The sequence below is a fragment of the Canis aureus genome, chromosome 23 (assembly GCF_053574225.1).
Source record: "Canis aureus isolate CA01 chromosome 23, VMU_Caureus_v.1.0, whole genome shotgun sequence".
NCBI lineage: Eukaryota > Metazoa > Chordata > Mammalia > Carnivora > Canidae > Canis > Canis aureus.
In genome coordinates, this window is record NC_135633.1 from 10,348,032 (window position 1) to 10,368,446 (window position 20,415).

General features: G+C 47.4%; 1 protein-coding gene across 1 annotated transcript in view; it reads left to right on the plus strand.

Annotated features, from left to right (window-relative positions):
- The window catches only part of SERGEF (secretion regulating guanine nucleotide exchange factor), a 221,308-nt gene that overhangs the window by 35,308 nt on the left and 165,585 nt on the right, over positions 1-20,415 (plus strand). Inside the window, 1 exon segment of the mRNA XM_077866293.1 lies at positions 14,032-14,198. Coding sequence (XP_077722419.1) covers positions 14,032-14,198 — 167 coding nt within the window.

Below are 20,415 nucleotides of genomic sequence, written 5' to 3' on the forward strand. Positions count from 1 at the left end.
AAGGTATAGGAGTGGGAGGGGCCCCTTGGCGTATTTTGCTTAGCTAGGGGCCGGAGAGAAGCAGAAGGGACTGGAATCATTCAGGTGCAATAGGCCTGGGTCTTTATTCAGATGTTACGTGTGAGCAGTGGGAGGAGCAGCTAAGGTTTCCTTGGGGGGGGCGGGGTGACCCATAAGAACAATGAAGGAAAGGCCGTGCCTCAGAGTAGCTCTTGCAGCTCCTTTGCTGCAGCCTCACGCCTGCCTTCTGCTTCAGGCCTCACGTGTGTGGCTGGTTTGTAGGTTCTTTGGCCCTATGCCCCATGAGCTAGGTGACCCCTGGAATGCACACGATTGCTAGGGGCTGGAGTTACCTGGCTCATTGGTCTGCCTTCTGGGGAGCTGTCTCCGGCCAGGTGGAAGGTCGCTTGGGAAGCCAACATTTCTCAACGGCCCAACAATGAGCAGCTTGGGGCTTCTCCCACACTTCCCTGAGGAGATGGAGGTGTGCAGGGAAGGGCCGCTCACATTTACCAGAGACACACTGTGTGCCAGGCGTTTTGCCAGGGCGTTACAAAATCATCTATTTACAGAGTTTGCCGAGTAAGGCTCACGCCCGGTTCACGTGGGACCTCCTGGAAGGTTAAGAGATGAGGGCTCACCCTACCTAGTTACTGGGCCTTCCTCTGCTCCGTGTGCAGTGGGGGGCCAACAGCACCACCACGTCAGCTTGAGGCCACAGTGAGGATCACAGAAGATTCTGGATGTGAAAGCACTTTGTGACCTGGAAATTGCTGTGTGCACAGGCAGGGAGGCAGAGTAGGACCACCTCCCAGTGAGAGTATTTGAGGTTTGCTTGGATCCTTCCATCCTGATGGAAGGTTCCAGCCTTTGGTTTCTCCTCTCCTTGCACTTTCCTCCAGCCAGCCCCAGAGTCAGTGCTTCTCGTCACCCCTTCTTCCCTTTAAACCCACAAATATGAAAGACTGTTCTCTCTCTCCCTCTCTTTTTTTTTTCTTTTTTAAAGAAAATTAACCCTGTGGTACAATATTAACATCAAATTGAACTTCCTTTTTTCCATTTTGGTAAAAACAATAATAAGTCACAGAATCTTAATGCTGGAAGGGACCATCTTCTCTTTATTTGAAATGTTGGAAAACAAGCCCGGGGAGACAGTTATGCAGCTAATGGATGCAGAGCCAGGATTGGAACCCAGTGGGACCCTCGCCTGGGGCCTCTTCACTGCCCCATATCGCCCCTTTTAAGGGAGGCTTCAAGTGCTTCGTCGCCTTTATGGAGGAAGAATCCAGCTTAATAAATTTCATTACACCAGCCCCTTTATGTAACAGGGCTGTTTCCGGGTCCTGGCAGATGGTCCATAGTAACAGTGCTTTGCTGATTTGGTTGGAGCTGATCCTATGAAATGAAAAATCCTGTGTAGCAGATGCCTTTCCCAGTCCCTGGCCATGGAAAAGTCAGCCTCTCCAGGGAAGGAACTGTAGCTTTGGTTACTTAACGTCTCTGGTGTGACTAGAGGGGAATGCCACCGGAGGAGACTTAAACCATGTCAGGTTTTCACAGAAGGTCACGTTGGTGACTTAGAGTTTCTTGGCAGGTGGGGTGCTGGTAAAGGGTGTTTCTTCTGGTGCCGGAGGGACAGATGGAAGCAGGGAGCAGAGTGGGAGGGAGATGAGCAGATGTGGAAAGAAAGGACAGGCTGTCCTACCATGGATCTGGCCTGCTGGACCTTCACACATAGGAGGCCATGCGCTTCCAGATGAGCAACTTGAATATAACTGCATTGTTTGTCACACACATCAGCCTTGACAGTGGACTTTGATCTCAAGGAACAGTGGACCCTTCCACCGAATTGCTGGGCCTCCATGTCTCCCAATTATCTCGCCTTTCCTGGTGGGTGCTTGATCATAATGGGTTCTCCTCAGTGGCCTCCGATGGTGATGCTCATTACTGACACTGCTTGATGCAAGTGGCAAATCCCCAAGCCACTGTCTGTGAGGTGGGCGTCACTTCCCTGGGCCTCTCCTGACCTTGTCCTGCTGCTCAGCTATCGCCCTCAGAGGATCCTCACACATCGGGGGCGGAGAGTGCTTCCCTGTTGGCGAGTGTAGCTCTGTTAGGACCCCAGCAAGTCTTTTATGTTCACCTGTCATGAAGAGCCTGGGAGAGTTTCCTGGGGGTGGGGTCAGAGGGAATTTGAGAGGTACCAGCCTAAGTCATGCTCTAGACACTCTCACTGGTTGAGCATACACTGGTGTCCCTGGATGGCCCCCGCCCCCACCAATCCTTGCTGCTGCCCCTGGTGAGTTATTTGTCCGCTGTAAGAATTGGGTGGCAACCTTTGTCTCCCCCGTTTGAAGATGTTAATCCGGGCTTCTCATTAACCAACCACAAGCCAGTCTCTCTTGGAGTGCAGGTAGTATTTCTGAAAGGCTTGTGGGATCTCTTGGGGTTTCAGAGCTGGAGCCCTGGCTTCCTCCAGTAACAGCTTTAACGCCATGGTGAGCCTGGTGGGATTCATGGCCCAGGTTATGGTGTGTCCCCAGTCCTGCTCCTGCAGGGCCTCAGGGTGGTCTGCAGGGGGAGCTGTGTGCCCGCAGCCCAGTGCTGGGATCTCACTGGCCTCCAGCGTGCCTCTGTGCAGGCCGGCGTGCTTGGGAACTGCGGCTTTCCTCGGCAAACCAGCCTCTCAGGTCTCATTCCCAGCTCCAGCCTCCGGCTTGGGCATCGTGAGTCATCAGTGGCAGCAACAGAAAACGCGGCCCCGCCAACAGCTGGGTGCAGCGCCTGGCCTTTCTCCTCTTCTTTTTTGGTAACTTCATACAGATGGAAGCTGCTGCTCACCTTTTGTAATGGACAGTGACTGAAAGTGGAGCCCAGGGCTAGGGCGGCAGGTCTGGGTAAGGAGAGGAGGAGCCTGAGGAGGTAGGGCAGGGCTGTGTGTCTTTCTGTCACCCAGCCCTGGGCCTCCCAGGAAGTCATCCCAGGGAGAAAGGCAGTGAGGGACTGTGTGGGCCTCACCTGTCTCTCTCTTTCTCTGCCAAGGAGCCCAGAAATCTTTAGCTCATGTAGGTCGAGGTAGGAGCTGTGAGACGTTGACTGGTACTTCTCTCAGAACCCGTGGACAGGATGTAGTCGAAGTCAGGGTGGCCCGGGTTCGAGGCTTGCTTTGCTTCTAACTCGCTTGTTTACCCTGGGGAAGTAAGTCACTTTGCTTACTGGGCCCCACTTTTCCCAGCCAGAAGCCGATGGTTAGAGTGCTCTGAGATCCTTTCCTGCTGTGAGCCAGTCTGTAACGAATGTAAAGAATTTTGAGCCTTGTTCCCATGATCATCTTGAACATTTGAAACCTGTAGCTACTTCTCCAGATGAACAGTGCATGAGGACATAGGTACGATTCCTACCCGCTCAGAACTTACAGGCTGTCTTCCTCTTTCCCCACGAGGCAGTGCAGAGTCTGCTGGGAAGCAGGAAAGTGGGGTTCTGGTTCTGGCTCTGCCAAAACACATCGTGTGTCCTTGGGCAAATCATTCTCCTCCTTCAGCGTCATTTTCATTTTCTGTAAAGTCGAGGGATTAGACTCGCTTCTTGGCTTCACCCCCCCACCCCGTTCCCCTGTCCCCACCTCCACTTGAGCCTCCTACCAGCTCTTCTGCAGGGTGTGATTCTTAGCTGCAGAAGCCCTGGGGTATAGTTTCCTTTCTCACTGGGAGGGAGAGAAGCAAGATTATTTTTTTAATTACGCAGCTAAGATTAGGCTGCAATCTGCATTTTAAAATGTTATTAATAAGAGTCTAAAAGTGTGTGAAGAAGCTCTGGAGTTTGAATGTGACACAAGCTGGGAAACATCTGCAGAGCCCCCAGCCTCCACTGGAGAGTTTCCTCCAGGCGCCAAGCAAGTGCTAGGTGTGATCATCAGCCTGGTGTAGGCCTGGACCCCTGGCGGAGCAGGGAACCCAGGCAATCAGCCAGAGCAGCCCCCTGAGAGCAGGGGCTCACGGCCCAGCCTCTCCTGCTGGTTCTTTGCAATCTGGCTTTAGACAAAGAATGATGGTCATAATATTACTAACACCTCTGTTAGAGTTGACAACAGTACTTTGTCTCCCTTACCTTTTATCACCGTCCTGAGAGGGAGATGGAGCAAGTTTCATTGCCCCTGTGTGAATTAGCTGAGTTCTCAAAGATTCTTCCATTAAGCAAGGTGCTGTGTGACAGAGGAAACGCCCCAGATGGGAAGTCAGGGGTTGGGTGCTGGGCCTGGGCCTCCACTGCTCTCTCTGGCTCTGCCTGGCCCCCCTTTCCCTACTTATGCTCTCTGTAGCACTTAGAGTCATTTGCCAGAGCTTATGTTTTATATGATTTTTCATCAATTGCCTGTATTCCCCCTCCCATACCCCCAACCCTGCTTGAATATAAGCTCCATGAAGGAAGAGAGTTCTGTAGCCTTTAGTACCTGGGACAGCACCTGGTATATAGAGAGGGGGCAGTGATGATAGGTTGTATATTGTGAATACCTGGCTCTGCTTCTAAGTAGTCAGTGTGACTTAGAGAAGTTATTTTCTTCAGTTTTATCTTCTCTTTGGGGAGTTGGATGGGATGGTCTCTGATGTCCTTGGTGGTGTACAAAAATCTACAGTAAGAGTGATGCCTAGACCTCTTTCAGTGAACATCAAGCACCTGCTCTGGTTCAGGCCCTGTGCTAGGTGCTGTGAGGAATGCAGAGGATAAGAAAGATCATTGCTTTTCACCTCTTAGTGGGTGTGAAGGTTAATTTTATGTGTTACCCTGGCTGGGCCATGAGGTGCCCAGATATTTGGTAAACATTATTTTGAGTAGTTCTGTGAGGATGTTTTCTGGTGAGATTAACATTTACATCATAGACAGTAGAGATGGCCCTCCCTAATATGAGTGGGCCTCATCCAACCAATTGAGGGCCCCAATAGAACAAAAAAAAGGCCCTTCCCCAAGTAAGAGGGAATTCTCCTGCCTCATGGCTTTCTGGGACGTCAGCTCTTTCTGCTTGACGGCCTTTGAACTGAGACATTGGCTCTACAGATTTTGGATTTGCCAGACCCCTCCATAATCATGTGAGCCAATTCCATATAAATCTCTCTGTGTATATCTTATTCGTTCTGTTTCTCTGGAGAACCTAGATTAATACAGAGGGCAACGTAAGACCTGTCATCAAATAATCTTGCATTTGGTGACATAGAATAGTTGTTGAAACAAAGGTACAAGCATCATGACAGTGGCTTCTAAAGGAAGGGATGTCAGAAGACAGTGGGATGCTTTAGGGAGACAGTGACATCTGAGTCACTGAAGGGTGAGAAGTTCTGTAGGTAGGGCCAGCATCATGGGCTCACCAGCACTGTGGGCTGGGGCCCAGAATGACCCTAAGGCATGGGAGGGGCAGGTGAGGTATGCCCTTGACAAGAGAGCAACCGTCCAGCATTGAGAGAACACAGGTGCTTACAGGGAGGGACCATGTGGAAGGCCAAGGAACTATTTAAGCAAACCAGGACCCAGTTTGGGAGAAGAAACCATTCCTCCCTGCTCTTGTCTGCGTGGTATAGATAGTCCTGTATCTGGTCTGGGGCCTCCTCAGGGTACAGTCTGCCTTGACTTCTATTACCAGTGGTCCCCATTTGACAGCTAATAGAGTCAGTGATGAAAAAATGGAGTAGCTGTGTGGAATGCCTGGCATATTGTGGGGTTCTGATCTTTGGCACGTAGGCCAAGGATGAAGCTTGTGCAGTCACTCAGCAGCCAGGCTCTTTGTGTCCCTGTGACCTTGAACAACCTCTAGAAGTCCTTGGAAATGTTCCCTTTTGAAGAGGTAGTGTGACCCAGTGAAAAGCAGTGTGTCCTCTGCAGGGCAGTGACTGGGGGCACCAGGTCTGGTGCCAGGCCTCCGGATTCTGTCCAAGCTCCGTCCACTGACAGCTGCAGGACTCTGAGACCTGACCTCTTGAGCTCGAGACCTAACCTCTCCTGTGCTTTAGTTTTCCCACCTGTAAATTGAGGCTTAAAATAACGCCTGCTCTTGAGGCGTTTCTGTGGGCTAAATGGGATAATCCATGGAGAGTTTAGCATAAAATAAGTGCCCTCAAAATATTAGCTACTATTTTTATCATCATCTTTATAGCTTTGCAGCATACTAGCTGTGTGATCTTGAGCAAGTCACTCAACTTCTGTGATCTGTTTCTTATCTGTAAGAGGGGGTTCACACCAATCATTCAGGGCTGACTAAAGTAGGTAATTTAATGGCAGTGCCTAAAGTAGAGTTTTACACAGAGTCAGCTCTCAGTGGAATTCTCCCCCGGCCCTTGCCTTTTGTTCATTTTCTTTGCAAGCTGCTTCTCCCCTTTTCAGCTGGGCAGCCCATGTTTGAATTTTATTCCTGCATTAACTTCAAAAATTCCAAACCTTTTTATTGGAAATATTGTCCATGATACAACTTTAGAGACTAAAGAAATTTTACTAAGAAATAACAGGATGTATAATCAATTCGAATCTTCATTTAAATTGTTAACTATTTGAGTGATTTTTTTTAATCTTTTTTTTTTTTTTTTTTTTTTTAGAGAAAGAGAGAGTAATGCACAAGCTAGGGGGAGGGGCAAAGGTAGAGGGATAACCAGGCTCCCCACTGAGCAGGGAGCCCAGCACAGGGCTCCATCCCAGGGCCCCAGGATCATGACCTGTGCCAAAGGCAGATGCTTAACCAACTGAGCCACCCAGGTGCCCCATGAGTGATCTTTGATATTAAAGTGGATGTTTTATTTTAGGATGCCGGTCAGACTAAATATTCCAAAGATGCCAATAAAATTGTATTGTGTGCCACTCATTTTGACAGTGAAGATTTTTAGACATCGTTGTTGAAGTGTAGATCAGGAATGTCTCAGAGACCATTTAACCCAGTCCTCTTATTTTATGGATAGAGAGAGTGGGCCCTTGGGGGAGAAGGGATCTGCTCAAGATCATGTTGCCTAAAAGAGAAGCCAGGAATAGGATCCAGATCTTCTGAGTCTTGGGTTTAAGTTTCCTCTCCCTTCTCCATTGCTCTCTTCTTTTCCCCTAACTTCATTTGTTGGTATGGCATGGTACTTCAGAATCCTCTGATTTGTCAGATACTAGGGTCTTACAAAACTCCAGAATTCCAAGATGGAGCCTTCAGTGCTTTTCCCCATCTTTGCTTGTCCCTGGAAACGTTGAGCCTATGACATTGGTTGGTGGGAGTTGGCTGAGAAGATCTGACAAATTGGTAGACACTGTGGGTGGACGCTGGAAATCCTTGATGAGGCTGTGGAATTCAGCTGGGAGAATGAGAGTACCCATGGCTAACATTTACTATGAAGTATCACATACTTTTTACAAAAGTATCCTCACAACAAACTTATACGTAGATGTTATTATTCCCATTTTATAAATGTTGAGTAATTTGCTCAAGATTATGGAACCAGTGAATGATAAAATTCAGAAGTTAATTTCATTTGTTTATTCAGGCAACAAATATTCATTGAGTACCTGCTTTGTGCTGGGCATTATTCCAGGGTTCCGAGATGAGAAAAACCAGACCATCCCCAAAGTCATAGAGCTCACTCTCTGGAAGGGAGACTGACACTAAGCAAAAGTCTTCCTGATGAGTATACATTTATAAATTTGAGACAAGCGCCTTGAGATGAGGGACATGTTTCTCCAAGATAGTTACATGGAGGAACCTGGTCTAGGCCAAGGGCTCAGCAGAGTTGAGGATGTAGCAGGAGTTGACTAGGTTAAGGGGCCTGGGGTGGTGGAGACAGCCTGGGACGACGGGGGTGGCGCGGTGGCCCCTGGAGGAGCTGCGCAGCACATTCGTGCACATTCACAGCCTGCTGTGACTGCTTCCGGCACCTGTGCTCTGAGCTCTCTTCCCGCTCTCCTTCCATGGGAAGAGTAAGCTGGGGGATGCCAGTTAGTTCCGCATTTGCCAGTCTTTGGTTATTGTCATCAGTACCTTTTTATAAAATCCTTGTCCATGTGGCAGAACAAAGGATGAGTTACAGAAATCAGGTTCTTACACTTCACTGACTTAGAATTAATAACCTGCAAGTAACTGGTGTTTGTCAGCAGATGAATTAAAAATGTCAGAAACTCCCAGCTAGAGAGTAGCTCACTTCTTACCCGTGTGTGCCCTAGGAGGCTTCGTAGCACCCTGGAATATGCTACGAGAGGGACTGAGGGGCTGTCTGGCCTTTTCTCTGCCTTGACCTAGGGGTGTTTTTTTTGTTTGTTTGTTTAAGATTTTGCTTATTCATGAGAGACATGCAGAGACATTGGCAGAGGGAGAAGCAGCCTCCCTGCAGTGACCCGATATGGGACTTGATCCCAGGACCCTGAGATCATGACCTGAGCCAAAGGCAGATGCTCAACCACTGAGCCACCCAGGTTCCCCTAGGGGTGTTCTTTTAATGACATCTATCTCTGTTTGTGACTCGCTTTGGGACATTCACTGATACTCTGTTCCTTTTTGGGACATTCTCTTAAGAAAGAGTGAATGTTCCTTTTATTACACTGTAATCCATCTTGCTCTCATTATCAGGACCCCTTTCCCTGGAATGGGGTAGAAATTCCCCTTCCCCAAAGAGCTTAGATATTGCTGGAGTGGCTTCTTACCTGCTGTTACCGCCATTCCAGAGCCCTCAGATGGTTGCTGGAGGAAGCTGCCTCCTTGAATATTAATTAGCCTCCCAGCCTCCTGACCTCCTTCTGCCCTGCCAGGGCTTTGCACAAAATTGTCTTCTCTTCATTTACTTCCTCTTTTTTTTTTTTTAAGACTGTATTTATTCATTTGAGAGAGTGTGAACATGCAGGTGAGGGTAAGGGCAGAGGGAGAGGGAGAAGCAAGCAGACTCCTTGCTGAGCAGGGAGGGCACAAGGCTTGGTCCCAGGACCCTGAGATCATGACCTGAGCGGAAGAGAGATGCTTAACTGACTGAGCCACCCAGGTGCCCCACTTACTCTTTATTTATATTTGACTCTTTGATGTTTGCAAAAGGCCTCAGAAGAGTTAAATCATTTGGTAATGAAATACTACTTCATGATTCCCATTGATGGAACCACAGATCTGGCATTTTTGCCCTTTTGTCTATTTCATTTAATGGTACCATCACCTTCCCACCAACCTTGAAATCCTGAGATCTCAGAGTGGAGCTCATCCCCTCCTGTTCCCTTTCTCTGACATCTGATGCCTTGCAAATTCTTAACTTGTTTCCCCGCTGTGACTTCAACCTTAGGTTCAGCCCCAATCTGTCTTAGGCTTGTGTAATTGTAGTGGCTTCCTTCCTTCTCTTTCGCTTGCTACTGCTGTGCCTTTGGATAAGTGTCTAGTTCCTTGTGCATTAAATGGGGCTGGGAAGAATGACACACAGGATACCACATAGAGAATGCTTAGACTAGTACATAGCACACAGTTGGTGCAACACAAGTTAGCTATGAGTATTCTTATTACTGGTCCCTCCACCTTTGCCAGATGCTCTGTCCCCGAACTCTCCTCTGATTAGGCCCCACTCCTGCTCCCCGTCTGCAGTCTCCCCATGGTCTAGTTAGCAGCAGTTCCCAAAGTGAGCATGAGTTGAAAACACTCCTTTTATGTGTTTCTATCTCATTCTTTTATTTTTTATTTTTTTTAAAGATTTTATTTATTTATGAGAATGCACAGAGAGGAGAGAGAGAGAGGCAGAGACGCAGGCAGAGGGAGAAGCAGGCTCCATGCACCGGGAGCCCGATGTGGGATTCGATCCCGGGTCTCCAGGATCGCGCCCTGGGCCAAAGGCAGGCGCCAAACTGCTGCGCCACCCAGGGATCCCTCATTCTTTTAAATTTTCTACTTTGTGAGTATATTTTACAGTGTATGCTTTTTTTTTTTTTTCAGATTTTATTTATTCATTCATGAGAGACACACAGAGAGAGAGAGAGAGAAAGAGAGGGAGAGAGAGAGAGAGAGAGGCAGAGGGAGAAGCAGGCTCCATGCAGGGAGCCTGACTTGGGACTCGATCCTGGTACCCCAGGATCAGGCCCTGGGCTGAAGGCAGCGCTAAACTGCTGAGCCACCTGGGCTGCCCTACAGTGTATACTTTCAAATAAGGATATATTTATAATTTGTATATAACATCTACTTTAATAAATAGATGAATATATATGTATATATAGGTATATATGTGTGGATAAATATATATATATATATATATATATGTATGGTGTGTGTATGTTTGTCAATTTTTTATATATACATCAATTTTTATATAAAAAATATTTTACTAATGAGAGTGCAAGCCAGCAAGTTTGGACTGGTTTGGCAGGTGAGATCCAGACCCTGAGCCTGACATTTCCCTGTGGTAACCCCAGCCTGCAGTCCTGACTCGTCTTGCAGTCCCTCTTCCTCGTGACCTTTGCTCTCTTCTTGTGCCTTTTGGTTTCTGTCATCGTTCATCCCCTCTTCCCACTCCTAGAACGTTTTCCCTCATCCTTGCATTTTCTTTTCCTTTCTAGAAGTTCACCTGAAATATCCCTTGTTCCATCAAGCCTGCCGGGACAGTTCCATCTTGAAATCCTCCAGGTTCCTTAGGCATGCTCGGTCCGTGCTACTCACTTGGTGCCTGTTGTTTTCTGTGTTGTGTTGGGTTCTTTTGCCGCCCATACTTACCGTCTTGGCTCCATAGTGATTTGATGTCAATTTGCACATGGACGTGCCTTGAAATAATATTTCATTTGCTGACTTTATTTTGTACCGTTGGTCCTTTTTCTCATTTATCTGAAGATACCTACCTACAGTTTTTAGATGACATTAATGTATGTATCTTTTATCACCGTAATATGTAATTCTTGACTATGGAAAAAAATTCATTTGTTACATTCGTGCCCTGAATCTCCTTGGATTTGACAGCATGCTTCTGCTGGAGACGTATTTTTGTCTACAGTGCATGAGTGAACATTTTTTGTATGCGGAGTCATTGTTTTCTTTTTACTTCAGGTGACCTAAAATCATCATCCTTGTGTTAAATGCCTTTATTTCAGCACTTATCGTCCTGTGTTTTTTAAGGCTTCCTGGGAAGTGAGCTGGTACACAGAACATACCTGTTTGATCTGGACTTTCCCCTTCCTCAAACACTATAAAAATTGAGAGTAGCTGGGTAGTCATTGAAGCTACCAGTGGTCTTGGAGTCAGAAAACGAAGGTTTTAATCTTGATTCTACCATCTACTGGTTGTTGGGTTTTGACCAAGTCCTCTAACCTCATCTGTGAAATAAGTGTAGTAATCTATACTATGTGGAATTAGTTTGAGGATTAACTGAGATAGTGGCTCTGAATATGCTGGGCACCTAGGAAGTGGTAGAGAAGTATTTAAAAGAAGAGGAACAGTAAGAATCTACTTTGTCTTCTATGAGCCTTCTGATGCAGGGTATATTTGGGGGACAAACAGACAGCTTCGGAGAGTGCACCTACCTGATTGAGCAGCTTCGGAGAGTGCACCTACCTGATTTAGGCTGGGGAATGAAGGCTGGACATCTAGTCAGCCTGGTTTTTGGGCTTGTCTCTAATAGAATAGCTGTGGCCTCCTCAGGGAACATGAGAATTAATTAGTTAATCTTTGTAAAGTGCTTTGAAGGTGAAAAGTGCTATGTAAGTAGAATGGCTGAATTGCTATTGGAGATGGAATCATGGCGGCACCATATCCTGGCAGTCTTGCCTGCCTTGGACATCAATAATCAATAGGAGAGAAGATTCTAAGATGTTTTACTTGATAAGAAAGGATTCATTGTGGGATTTATGTTAACAGTTCTTTGATAGTCTTGGAGATAGCAACTTGCCAGTTCTTTCCAGTGGAAGGATGTCTGGGTTGGTTAAGGAGTGACAGTCTCATCCTCCACCTGCTTGGGACTCTCCCTTCTAAGGCAGTCTGGTTATAAATCCAGCTCAAGTAAAAAGATAGTTTGCCAGTTTTGGATGCTTTGTGGGCTTTGGGCACATGGGCTTTTTTGTGGGCCTACAGAAGTGAGAGAAGAGTGTTGAGTGTTGGTTATCCATTGACGCAGACCCTGTGTGAATAACCAATACAGGATGGTACCATGAGCTCGTAGATGGAGATATGGCTTAGCTTTGTGACGCTGGGCTGGTCACTTCTCTGAACCTTCTCTCCCATTAAATGGGAACATAGTAGTTGATGAGTACAGTAATAAAGGTGGCCAACAGGAGGATGGGAGTTTCCACCCTTTCTGTGAGGGATTGAGGGGTTAAGAAAGGTTTCATAGAACTGATGGTACATGAGCTGGACTCTATAGGTGGAGTCGTAGTTTATCAAATGAATAATGTAAGCAAAAGGCATCAATGGCAGAAGGAACGAAACATGTGAGGCCATGAAATAGCACATCTGAGTGGACCCACTTTCAGTTCCTGTCGTATACCTGATAACCCATGGGCTGCACACACCTTGTTCCCTCTTTGAGGAAGCTCAAAATTTCTTGTGAACTTCTTGGTATCTAACTCGTGTCCATGAGTAAATTGATCCTGAGAACTATATCCCTTCAATATTCTGACATTTCCCCCATGAGTCTGTGGTTGTGCTGTAGCTGACACTATAAACCATATGTTGATGGGGGGCCAGATGAAGCTTTGATACTAAACACAGTAGTATCATAGTAGTAGATTTGTCTAGAATTTAATATGCATTGCTTGGTGTTTTGTCTCTTAAGCAGAGTTTTTCTTTGTTAAAATAAACATGTATAAAGAATTTATACAGCGCACATGGTTATGCATATTTATTGCAGAGAATCTGTTAATAATCTATGTCTCATCGGATTTTGCATTTCTGTTGAAATAACAAATGTGGCACTTGGTACAACTGAACGAGTTTGGTGAATTTTTTCTTATCTGGGAGAAGAAAGGCATTTCTCTTTTTCCAAATTCCATTTTCTTCAATCATCTTCTGCACTGGCCAGCTTCCCAGGTGGTGCATCTGGGGGACTGAGGCTTTCCTGGCTGTAAACGATTTTGTCTTTTTTCCCTTCTCTCACTCCCTTCCTTCTACTACACATAGACATTGGCCTTGGGACTATGAGAATTGCTCCTTTGGGTAAGAGCATAGGCTCTGAAGGTCATCTTATGGAGAGAATACACATGAGACTGGCTAAACGTAAGGTGCTAAGAAACTGTGACAGAGGGCAAGGCAGGGGGAGCCTAGGGGACTTCAAGGTGGCTGATGGCCTGAGAATAGACACCTGGGCAAAGCTCAGAAAGTGGTGAGGAGGGGATCCCTGGGTGGCTCAGCGGTTTAGCGCCTGCCTTCGGCCCAGGGCGTGATCCTGGAGTCTTGGGATCGAGTCCCATGTCGGGCTCCCTGCGTGGAACTTGCTTCTCCCTCTGCTTGTGTCTCTGCCTCTCTCTCTCCATGTCTTTCATGAATAAATAAATAAAATCTGTAAAAAAAAAAAAAAAAAAAAAAAGGTGGTGAGGAGGCCATAAAGTGTGGTCAGAGAGTTCCCTGTAGCCCTGTCCCCGTGTGTTAAGATGCAGACATTGCAGGCTTTAGAATCTGCCTCCGTGGGGCACCTGGGTGGCTCAGTCGGTTAACCATCTGCCTTTGGCTCAGGTCATGATCCTGGGGTCCTGGGATGGAGCCCAGCATCAGGCTCCCTGTTCAATGTAGAGTCTGTTTTGCTCTCTCCCTCTACCCCTCCCCCTGCTCATGCTCTCTCTCTCTCTCTAAATAAATAAATAAAATCTTAAAAAAAAAAAAAAAAGAATTTGCCTCTGCTGGAACCCAGCTCTGGTGCTCACTGCTTGTTTGATCTTGTCATGCCATTTTATCCCTCCAAACATCAGTCCCCTCATCTGTGGAGTGTGGCTAGCTGTGCTCTCCCTACAGGAAGATAGGATGGCTCCTGGTACATGGTAGTTGGTACTAAAATAAACGTTCATGCTTCCTCGTCTCATTCATTGCCTGCTCATGAGAGCATAGCTGTGCAACATAGTCTTAATTCAACTAATGTTTGTTTTTAGAAACTGGCAAGGTGTTTACCTGGGGCCGGGCGGACTACGGTCAACTAGGGCGGCAGTTGGAGTCTCATGAAGACTGGAAAGCACGAAATCAGGATTCATCCTTCCCCTGCTCAGGACCTCAGAAGAGCATGCCTTCCTCTCTGCGTTGCTTAACAGGAGCAGCTGAGGTAGGAAGTGACTTTCCATAGAAGTGATGCATCTCTTTGTCTCGCTTTGCATTGAAGCGTTTATTGAGGGCCTACTGGGTGCTTCTAGTGAGGGCATCGTGGTAGGATCCACGTTGGACCCTGAAGGGGTCCTTGCCTCAAGTTGCTTGGGTTTCAGTATGGTAGAAAAGGGAGGTACCTGGATAACTGTACTGCAAGGCAGACTGTGTGTAACTCCTTTAGAGACATTCCCAGTACTCCAGGTCTGCTTCAAAGAGTGAGAAATGCATTCAGGCTCTGGGGATCGGGTTAGGTCAGAGTCATGGAGGACATGGCGTTGAGCTGTGCCTTGGAGGATGGGCCAGACTCAAGCAAGCAGCTATAAGAGAGAAGAGGACTTTCAGGTAGGCACAACAACAGAGTCACAGGGGCAGGGAAATGAGGAAACTGTTTGGGGGACCGCTGGTGGCTCAGTTTGGCTAGAGCATGAGGAGTCTGCAGGGGCGAATGTGAGGTATTATCAGAAAGATGGGTTAGAACCTGATCAAGGGGGCCTTTATCCTGAGCTAAGTATTCGGCACTTCTGTTTATATTTCCCAGGGTAGAAAATACTGTAGTTCAGTTCCTTATTCGAGCCCCTTTAATTCCCTGAAATGTCTTGAATTTCTACATTTAAAGCAGGAGTCTTAATTTCTCCAGGGTGTGTATTTCTGTTACTAAATTTTACTTTACTGCTGTCCTTAAAAAAAGAAAAGGCTAGGTTTTTGAGAAGAATGAGGATGGCCACGTAGGAAATGTGCCTCTGAACCCAAGTTGGCTTAATGAAGGAATTCAGTTTTCATTCAGAGTCTGTCAAAAAAAATTAATAAGCTAGCGAGACTTCTGTAATTAGCATCAGACTAATTACAACCCTCTTCATACCTAGAGGGCTTCCCTTCCCCCGGGGCCTGCCTGGCCTCCTCCTTCCGGCTATGTAGGACGCTTCTCAATTTCTGCTGCACATCCCAGACCTGCTCCTCCTGGGCCTTTCCTTAGTGCTGAGGTTAAGTCTGTCTGTCTTTCTCACTCTCTTTTTTTAATCAAAATGGTACTCATTAAACAAAACCACAAAAGCAATTTAGAGATGGTAATAATAATAATAATGATACCATCCCTAATCTTAATCACCCTAACAAGTGCATCCCTTTTTGTATACACACATGTACATACTTTACAAAGTTACAGTGATAGCATTTAGTTTTCATTTATTTAGTCTTCATTTATTTAGTCTTCATGTATTTTATCACCAATGCTTTGCTTTATTTCTTCCTAATCTCTAAGGTCATTTAAAATGGACTATATAGGATCCCTGGGTGGCTCAGCGGTTTAGCACCTGCCTTTGGCCCAGGGCGCGATCCTGGAGTCCCGGGATCGGGTCCCACGTCGGGCTCCCGGTGCATGGAGCCTGCTTCTCCCTCCTCCTGTGTCTCTGCCTCTCTCTCTCTCTCTCTCTCTGTCTATCATAAATAAATAAAATAAATAAATCTTTAAAAAAATAAATTAAAATAAAATGGACTATATAACATATATGAGTCCAAGGTTCTGGGATTTTCCAAACCATTCTTTGATTGTTGGACATTTATATCATTTCCTCTTTTTTTGTCAGTATGGTGGACTCTGCAGTGAACACCCTTTTGAACTGTTTCTTTAAGAAACAGTCTGGGGGATAAAATTGCAGGGGCAAAGGCTGTGAACATCTTTATGACTTTTGCTGTGTTTCTCAAGGTTCTGTTTGAAAGAAGTTGACTCCCCCCAGCAGTGAATGAGGGAATGCACTATTTTAGCTGGTATTGTCTGCTTTGCCAATACAGGTGCTGAGAGCTTGGTACCGAGTGCTTTAGACCCTTTACTTTTCTTTGTCTTTCTCAGAACATTTAAGACTTTGTGGTCTGGAAGCATAGCAGAGGCCCAGAGGCTTCATGGATCTTTCTGAGTCTCTGGTTTCATTGGCAAGACGAGGATCCTAATGCCTCCCACAAAAGGTCATCAATGAGGATTACACACAGGGTTCTTGGCATGGGGCAGGCACTCAGACACTGTTGGGTCCTTTCTCTTCTTTGCCTTTTAACATCCTGTGGTGGCCGTCGTGTGTAGCACTGTGACAGATGAGGCCAATCACACATATAGCCTAAGTTGCTGACAGTAATGTGACTTTTGTTTAGCTTCTAGGAAGGGCAATCTGGGGAGTTGGCTTGAGCTCTGAGCCTTGGGCAGCTTCATTTTATGGTCTCTCCATCTCTGCTCTCCAATCTCTGGGGTGCTGGTATGTATACTTGCCAGTCTCACTGCAGGTTCAGACCCCAGGCTATCTCCTTTCGGTACATTTGGTCTGGGAATTATCCCTGCTATCAGTGTCCAGATCTGACCTATCAGGCATCTATTTGCCTGAGGCCCGGAGCTGGGCTAGTGGGTAGCTCTAAGCTGCTAGGAGTGAATGCACCTTGGGAAAGATAAAAACCATACCAAACTAGGTGTTGCCCTGAGCGGGGCTTGGCCAGGGACATCCAGGGACACCTGTGGAAGCAGGAGTAGCCTAGAAGTAAGCTAATGATTGCTGACCTTCAAGGAAGTGAGTGTGGCCTGTAGCTGAGCAGTTGCCTTCTTCTCTGTCCAAAGGATAAACGGAGTGCGGAGCAAGGTGTCTGGGCTGGGATCCAGAGTGACAGCCACATGGGAGGGGAAGCACAGGTGGTACAACCATTCCTTTTTGTGAACAAAACAAAGCAAATTAACACAATGTTACTTGGTGGTTATTGTGGGCCAGGCAGCATACTGAAAACTTTACGTGTATTATTTCATCTTCCCAATAAAACTGGTACAAGTGTCGTAATCGCTGCTTTATGAATAAGGAGACTCAGGCTCAGGATGGGTAAGTCACAGGCCCCAGATCACACAGAAGGGAAACACTGGGACTGGGACTTGACCTTGAAGTATTTGAAGCTCACATGCTTTCTGTGTAGATAAAGTTGCATCTGTCCTTTTGCATATGTATCCTCACCTGGATAAAAGTTCTGGGAGTCTAGAAAGCAGAGTCTCTGATTCCCAGAGAGTCTCAATTCTACCTTCTGAGCCATGTCTCATCTCTAGCCTGAGAAAGACCTTGAGACTGTAGACCCGACAGGCCTTTCTTTCATGTTCTTATGGTGGTGAAGACTATGTGTTTCTTGCTCTATCAACTTGGCCTTAGATACTCGGCTCACCTAGTCACTCTTGGAAAATTCCAGGTATAGCAGAGTCATCAGGACTAACCCGCCCCATGTACGCATCAGGGCAGAGTGTGTGTGAACCACAGCAGCTTCCCTGGCCCCGGCTGGTGCTGCCACCTGCACATTTCCCATGGAACCTTGGCTCTAAACTCTGCTTAAAGGTGGAAGCCTGTGTTTCACAGTTGGGCAGAAGTGCTTGTGCTCACTTAGTGGGTCCACTGGGGCTCCCCAGGATTCAGTAGCAGCTAGAGCTGGGCATCCAGTGTGTTCCTGGAATGATTGGAAGACCTGCTTGACCAAGGGCAAACAGCCTCTGAGGGGGCAAGGTCTGGACTGGGGGTCAGAAGACCTGGCTTCTAGCTTTGCTTCTCCTGGGATTGAGTGAATTTGGGCAAGCCCCCTTTCCTCCTATACCCTCAGTTCTCCCATATGTGGGTGGGGGATGTTAGACCAGGTGATTCCTGAGGTTTCTTACAGATCTAAGAGTCCTTTCCATTTCTGATTTGTATTTTATAGAAATGATCACTACTTAAATTCATAATGACTCCTGCCCCTGGAGTCCCTCAGGGTCATAGCCAATATCACTTGACCCCTAGCTGTTGGTTCAACCGTGGCAGACCTGGGCATTTTAACTAATCCAGAGGTTCTAGGCTATAGTACCACTTGAGCCTTGCTCTGCCTCTTTGCCTTGGCTCTGTTCTCTGCCCTTGTTCCTTGTCCCCAGGGCCTCCTGTTCCAGTTTAGGTCACTGGGATTTAGTATGATGCTGCCGTCTGGTCCCCCCAGGACTTGCAGTTCAGCTTTGATTCCTGTCCCTGTGGCTGTGACCTTATTGCCAGGGGCAGGCGGACCTCTGTGACACTACTTTCTGGGTTCCCCACCTGCCACCCCCTCTGCGGACTTTGTGTGTGCTGTCCCACCTTTCCTGCTTTCTTGAGTTTACCTCCTCCTTGGCTTTGGGATCTTGCCTATTTCATAGTCAACCCAGTAAACATTGGTTGACACCTGCCACATACCTGCATTGACCGCATGGTGGTGGTGGGTGGGGAGGTGGATTGAGAGATAAATACATGTCTGTGCCCTCAAAGAACTCCAGGTTTGTAAGTAAATCCTTACTGTACAGAGTAGATGTGCTATTAGAGGTGTGTACGGAAGGCCCGGGGAAGTGGGAAGATGGGGATGATTTATGCTGAAGACACCAATGAACAGAAATGTTGTTTGAACTGGGTTCTTAGAAATGAGGAGGAGTTTGGCAAAGGGAGAAGGACATTCCAGGCAGAAGGGACAACATGAACTGAAGCCATGAGTCTGGATCTGTTCCACCTCCTGGGCCGGTCAGAATGCCTGCCCATTCCAGTGGACCAGCGTCACTTTGAGGTCTAGCTGCCTGTCTAGCCTGTCCCGCCACTGCCATCCATCTTTCTGATAGGGTTACTGTCTGAAGGAAAATAACTTCCACGTACCTTATCTCATTTGCTCCCAGCGTGATGCTGTGAAATAGGCCAGACTTGGAGTGATTATCCTCCTCTCACAGTTAAGGAAACTGAGGCCCAGCGAGTCTGGGCCGTTCCAGCCGTTCCAGCTGGGAATTAGGAGAGGGCCCGAGACAAACAAGCCTGGTTCCCAGCGTTTCTAAGGGCCTCGCTGTGGGCTCAGTCTGCAGCCAGGGTCCTGAGTCATGTTCCTGGTTTAAATTCTGCCCACGTTTGGTTGAGGAGCCCCAAATCCCAGTCAGGGAGCTCAGTGCACATGTGCACACGTGTGCACACACACACGTAGCCCTTGGAGCAGGAGAGGCCTCGTGGAAATAAACAGGAGTTGAACCAAGGACTGGGTACTTGTCAGGCCCGAGTGCTGTCAGCCCTGACTTTGCCGCAGGACCGGAACTGTCTGGTGGAGGGCCTACCTGTGCGCTGGGTCTGGCTGAGATCTGTCAGAACGAGTGGGCAAGAGGCTATTTTTAGTCTGCAGAGTCACTCACTCGGCTGTGCCAGCTGAGGCTTGAGCTAGTCCCCTGTGCTTTCTACACGGTTAGTTCAGAAGGAGAAATACCACTCGAATGCTGTGCAAAACCCATTAACAGACCTGGAAGTTTCCAGGGCGTCTTTGTCCTGCAGCTCCCTCCGAAGGCTGCCCTTCCTGGGCGACCTTCCTCCTTTCCTATATTTAATGCATTTCTAATTTTAAGTTTGTGTCAAGACTGTGGGACTTCGGTGCCCTAAATAACACAGAAATCTACCACCAGCAATCAGCTGAGTCCAGAGGGCTCTGACAGGATTGAGCACAGCCTGAAAAAGCCTCCCAAGTAGCTCTCTGGTAGGTAACCTCCAGCGTCACTGCCGTTGTGAGAGGAGCACGAGGTCCCTGAGAGCGTGCAGCCGCCGCAGCCCGAACCTTCCAGGCGCAGCAGGTTTCAGAGGCGTCCCCAAATAGGGCAACAGTGTCCCCCCAGAGACTGTTTCGTTGGGAGGCTGGAACGGCTAGCACGTCTGCGCTGCTGCTGCTGACCTGACGGGAGGAGTAATCACACCAGACAAACGTCAAAGCCGTGGACTGGGTTTGTCCATGTGAACGCTCAGAAGACAGAAGGGAGTCACCAGACAGGGCTGTTTTGTTTGAAAGGGATGGTAAAGGGTATGACACAGCTAGCACTTCTTTATCTTGCTTATTTATATTTATCATCTCTTCTCACTAAAATACCGGGTCCAGGATGGCAGGGGCCTTGTCTGTCTCATTCAAAACCATGTTCCTAGGATCTAGAAAAGCTCCTAGTACCTCCTGGTTGCTCAGTGGATGTTTGCTGACTGAATAAATTAAAATAGAATGAAAGAAATGGTTTCCAAGGTGCGTGACCCTCTTCAGGCCCGCGGGGCTCCTCCGTACTGTCTGCGCTTCTCGGTCCCGGCCAGTCCAGGAATCTGCAGGTGTGAACATTTGCATGTTTACAAGCATTTGGGCATCACATGTCCTGCAGAGCAATATGCTCGACAACC